This window comes from Aptenodytes patagonicus, chromosome 1 (assembly GCF_965638725.1).
Source record: "Aptenodytes patagonicus chromosome 1, bAptPat1.pri.cur, whole genome shotgun sequence".
NCBI lineage: Eukaryota > Metazoa > Chordata > Aves > Sphenisciformes > Spheniscidae > Aptenodytes > Aptenodytes patagonicus.
The window spans coordinates 36094147-36100146 of NC_134949.1; the positions used below are offsets into that span (position 1 = coordinate 36094147).

The window sequence follows — 6000 nt, forward strand, 5'->3', positions numbered from 1 at the left end:
GAGTTCAAAACTCAGGAGCTGAGCATGATAGCTGAAGGGACAAGCCTTTCCATCTTTTTCACCAGTCACAGGAAAGTAAAAATGAAAGGCAAGCAGCTGATGCACAGTGGCAGCAGCCTAAAAAGGCACATACCTCTTCATCCTATTGTCTGTATGCAGCCTCTGTGAGTTTCAGACAGTCACTCCAAAACAATAGGAAACAAAATTAGGAGCTGAATAAAATAATGAGACAATGAAAGAATGAAAATGAAAGAACTAAAAAACTGTCTGTCATTATTCATTAAGCTTTACTTACTTTGTTCTTCAATATTTTATCATTGTCAGTGATTCCAATGACAATTGCTAGCTTGACGAATACAGGTTTTGTCAGAGTTCCGCTACATATGTTAGATCATTTGAACATGTTGAAAATGCTTTTCTGCTCCAACTTCAAAACCAGGCAATATATAGGTATTTTTCCTAGGGAAGGATCTGGATTGTATTGGGTATTCTATTTTAAAGACTCTTTTTCTCTCTTCTTGTCTTTGTATTTCAGGTTGGTTAGTGGATGTTACTGGTGAATATCAGTACATGTATTTTGTCTGTGGAGTGATTGTGATTGTGGCCAGTATCTGGTTGTTCATTGGCAATGCCATTAACTACAGGCTTTTGGCAAAAGAAAAGAAGTTAGAAGATGAGAAGCAGAAAGCACAGAAGAACGCTGACTCAAAGGAAGCAGAACCATTAACAAACAATGAGAACGAAGATGCTGCCAGCAGAGCTGATAAAGCTCTTGAAGATCCTTCAGAAAGAGAAACCAATATTTAATCCGCAATATAGCTCAGAAGGCAACATTTATGACTTCCATTAGAAATATGTCTTCAAGACACAGGCTAGGTTTTGTGGTAATAATGATCAGTCACAATATTGGATGGGAACAGATTTTTGCCCCATGGCAAGACTCTAAGTTAAATTACTTTCTACAGTTTATTTATTTCAATGATACAAAATTGAGATTACAGAGGTAGTGGCTCCATGCAAATGAGTCCATCAAACTATGACTCTGGACAATCAAGAGTCAGGTAAATCAAGCTATATATAAAGCCTTCCAGTGACAAACAGTTTTGTTTTAAAAGTATATCTAATGCAAAAGTACCTCTTATTCTTATTTGGGGAGATACTTTGTGTTCATCTTTAGAGTATTGTTGAAACAATCTGCCCAAGCTGTACTTACCACTAATATTAAAAAGAATATATTTTGTTTCAAAAGAGACAGACTGAGTGAAGCACACTGAAACTTCTTTCTCTTTTGTGTGCCCACTAGATCAAAAAGATACATTATGTCTGTATAAACAATTATAATATGGGTGTAAAAGTTAAGGCTAGAAGACGAACAATTGGTGGGCACCATCTCTAAAATACAATAAACAGCTGAATTACAATATATTCCAGAAGTTGTTTTCTCCTGTGATAGCTGACTACATTGTACTTCAACATACACATTTGAACACAAAATACGTTCAGACCTCACTAATTCAAACTAAGCTAAAATCTGCCTGTACATAAAAGGATTTAAAACCAAGATTTGCATTGCTAACGAGTGGCAATTAGTTTGTTCAGTTATGTGTTCCTGTACGGCTGAAGGAACTGGATTGGACTGTGAAGCCGTCTTCCTAAAGGGACTAGATTCAGAACCTGCTGATGTTAAAAGGATACTTACCCTTGGCTCTTGTAGCCTGAATCAGTTTCGTGGCAATGACTTCAAAGTACATGTTTGGGTTTATTGGCAAGTCATTAGTTGTTTGATGGTCTATTGAGAGGAGATTTAAGGTCTAACTTCAGGTCTTTGCAGACAGGTAACTTTATACCAGTTCTTACCTCCCTTTCCCATGTATTTAGTGAAAAGCTACTTCTTACTGTAATGCCAGGTCAAGCAAAAATGCTACAAGGCACATTGACAGTGCCGGTCTGGAAGCTTTGTATTGACGTATCATTTTTGTGCAGGGTATTTGGTCTTGTGTCTACAGTTTCACACAGACACTCGTATCAATTAAAATGGACACAATTGTTCCTTGTCCTTTAGGCAAAACGAAGCATAAGTCTACAATTTTACTTCACAGAATTTAGCATTGCACTTGAAAGCTAAATGTGCAATCTTCTGAAGCTATTAAGTGAAAATATTTCTGTTCTATTTGTAAGTGAGGAAAGGTGCTATTCGTTTTGGAGAGATTCATATAAATGCCTCAGAAATTGTGAAAATTAAGGGTCTGATTCATAAAACATTTATGCACTATTTATGCAGAATACACATACATTCAATTCAGGGAAGAGAATATCATTCATTTTAGCCCTCTTTTAAATCTCAAAAAGTTGCAAATACATTGGACGGACAGCTAGCTGTGTAAAACATACTTTGAAGCACCAATAACAAAAGAAAAAATTAATGGTAAAATCTAGCAAATAAGTGAGTCCTTTTAAGAAAGAGTAGTGTTCAATATTATTATTTTCATTCTTCTAAAAATTTTGGTAGTGCTTGCTTCCATTTTGCTGGGTTATCATCTTATATACTATGGACTTCCACAGTAATGCTGAACTTTTTCATTATCTCAGCACCATTTTGGGGGAGAAGCATCATGAATCTACTCATGGCATGGTACAGAAATTAATACCTACTTTTAACCTAATTATATGCAGAAAAACTAAACACCTTCTACAAGTCCTACATCAGCAACAAAATATGTACATTTCAGAGTTTTGGGAGAAAATATGGGTTACATGCTCAGATTTGAGCAGTGAACTGTATAAAGGAGAATGATTTATTCCCACTAAAATTACAGTTCCTCTCCCAGCCCCCAGCTTCAGAGAAGAAATAAATACATTGCACCTCCTTCCGAACCATAGCCCTGCCAGCACCCCATGAGGTAAAAGCGTTGCTCTGGTTTTGGCTATACAAACACACAGGGTGAATTCCAGGATCTGTGAAGGCCCTATGTGCCCAGAGCCAGGAAGCGATGAGGAGTTTCATAGACACTAAGCTTTCATACAGTGAGGAATATCAGTTATAAAGACTGGATTGTGAAAGATGAACTGAAATTTTAGCTAAAGAGTAGTCATCAGGAACATCACTCTGCTCTTGACAGCAAGTGGTATAAAGGCAGAGATTATTTGAAAAGAGGTGAATATAGAGGCTGAACCAAAATGACTGAGGCAGAATTCTAGGTGCTTATTATCTCTTTGCAAAAAACAGCATGATTATGAATATAGGGTAGAAGACAACAAGTGTCAAGTTTTGACTTAAGTCTATTAAAAGTTGCTGTCGAGTTAATAAGGGACTCAGAAGAAAGATGATAAAAAAAGGCTCTCAGGAAACATGCAGGCAACTTACCTGTTCTGTGCAGGATCACAGAATACAATGCAACATGGCATAGGAAATAAGGGAAAAACAAGGTTCCTTGAGCCATAGACACACCTGACCACCAGTAACAAAAATTATGTTACTATCTCAGAGGAAATAAAAATTTATATAAACACAACCCTCTGCAGAGCTACTACTCTTCCATCTCTGGTCAATAATGTTAAAAAATAGTAGGAATGAAAGAGCTGCTTTACCACCACTCACCAACATGAAAATTTTAATCCCATAGGGTAAAATGATGTAGCAGGCAACTGGAGCAATATAAAGTATGAACTGAGTCAAGTGAAACATTTCCTTATACCTCTTTCATTGCTTTTCGTAATAATGCTAGCAACAAAATAAAAACCATCAGAATACTCTTGATATTACTGAATATTAAGGAAGTTAAAATCCAGAGATGAATGAAGAAAATTGGAACCATATCTATGCAAAAACTGCTTGGAATTAAAAAACTGTCTTCCAAATAACAGGTCCTAAAGGGGCAATTGCCTTGTATATGTAGCTCTTATTCCTAAAAGTAATAATAACAATAAATTGCCTTGAATCAATTCTATACTGAGCAGCAAAGTAGCAAAATGAGCATAACTTGCCTTCAAACCCCTGAATATCACTCTTACTTGCACTGAGCTGTAATTTGTACTGCAAATCTTTTCATCATTACATTTCTGCTTTCAGGATAAGACCTGGGTAAATACCATCTCTCTAAATCCCCCTGGTTTCTTTTAATTACCTCGCCCCCAGTCTGGACCACTGCAGGGCCAGGACTAAGAGATGCCCCTGCCCTACAATCAAGAAATGTGCTCTCAAACTTCAAGACATACCAGATACATCTGTTATGCACTATGGAGTCTGTAGTCTCTGTCAGTCAGTGCAAGCAAATCCTTAATTGCTTTTAATCTCATTTATGTTCATGTATACTTCATCCTCTTCATTTCTCTGCCACAGTATCACTGAGCCTAATTATCATCTTGCTCTTATTTGATCAATCAAGAAAAATAGTGCCAAAATTTTAAAATTAGTAGGAAAGGGGATAACATCAATAATATTTTTCCTATTTAACTTCAAGGTTAAATTTCAAGTAGTTTCAGAGTAGACATCCAGATACTTTTCTCTCTTTAGGGTTTTCTGACATCGTATTCTCTAGTAGCCGGAGGGTTCTTCTGTGTCGTCCTTTCCAATTCCAGAGAAAGACTTGTCACCAATAATTCTCAGTACTTTTTCAAGAACGTATCAAAAGTTCACCCTCCAACCTCTCACCATTGAACTGTGGTTGCAAATGGTGTCGGTTCTGTATTTCCATTAAGTTCACAAATGCATCTTTTCATATGAAAACCTGTAGCATAAGTAGTCAGACTACAATCCTTTTATTTCAGAAGTGAATGGCAGCAATTTCACTGACATAACGATTCAAAATTAGCATGAATTTTAGTGGTCCTTTCGCATATCAGCATCCAGTGTGCTTAAAAAAAACATTTGGCAGTGTGTACATAATTGTTCCTCCCAGACAACTCTCGTTCCTCTTGAAGGTTCCCCACCCCGTTCTCCATTTTGATGTAACACAAAGAATTTGGGCCTGGCATGTAGTGACTTTTCTTAAATGTTTTCTTGTCATTCTCTGTCCTCAAATGCCTAAGCAACCTTTTCACTTGCTACTTTCAGGTCTGGATGGTTGTGAGTATTAGTGGGGAGGTATTATTCAGGTACATAATAAGCTACAGATAAGTGGTATCTGTGGTATACAGATACCACATACAGCCAGATTTGGGGCAGCCATCAGGATTTCACTAAACAAAGCCAATGACCGCTTTTATAGACGAACATGCTGTAACTGATACTGACAATTTTGCCTACAACAAAATTGAATCGAGGCAACTCTTGTTAGTTTCTCTATAGATGACTATTTTTCTACTCACAGAGAGGAATATAAAGGGAATTTTTAAATAATTATTTTCTGAGATGACTTATCAATTTTAATAAGGCTCTCTGGACTTTTTTGGGGGTGGGTGCTTTTCTGATATTTGTGCATATATATATTTCTAGAAAGTGTTTGCATGTGTTATCACCTTTTTGATCACAATTTCATAAGCATTGCTATGTAATTTCAACATAATTTGCATGTTGTTGTTTTGCAGTTCAAATTTTTCTCGTCATCTACCTCTCAATTGAAGTTTGGAGATTTGCACGACCCTGGAAGAGTACAGTTAACAAAAAGCATAACGATAAAACCTGTACAGACTATTAGAAAGTCTCCCAAATATTTGAAGCTACTTACAGTTCCATTTTTAAGGCAGTGCATATTTATGACCAAATTCTTGTATCAATTGGCATAGTTTTATTAAATCTAAAGCTATAACCCATACTGGTGTAGTTTTTACATCACTGAACTGGTATAAAAACTCAGCGTGTTATTTAGATGTCCAAAGTCTACCGCCCTTTCTGTGAGATGCTGGCCTTCCTTTTTTTTTTGGTTTTCTTTCCATTTCTGAGTTAGTGGAAGTAATTAAATGGAAACATTTAATAATTACATTATTAAATTACAAAAACATTAATACATCCAAACAGTTTACTTTGCATTTTGCATCCCTGAAAAAAAAGTGTCTTTGGTT

General features: G+C 36.3%; 1 protein-coding gene across 2 annotated transcripts in view; it reads left to right on the plus strand.

The window, feature by feature from the left end:
- SLC16A7 (solute carrier family 16 member 7) overlaps positions 1 to 5751 on the plus strand; it is a 90685-nt gene extending 84934 nt beyond the window's left edge. Inside the window, exons 5-6 of one of the 2 annotated variants that reach the window (XR_012994742.1) lie at positions 536 to 1061; positions 5527 to 5751. Coding sequence is in view for 1 of the 2 variants with exons in the window: in XM_076331923.1 (XP_076188038.1) it covers positions 536 to 807 (272 nt within the window). In the remaining variant the exon portion in view is untranslated. Of the gene's footprint in view, positions 1 to 535 lie in introns of both variants that reach the window. The other variant, XM_076331923.1, reaches the window with a different exon arrangement.
- Positions 5752 to 6000: the final 249 nt, after the last annotated feature.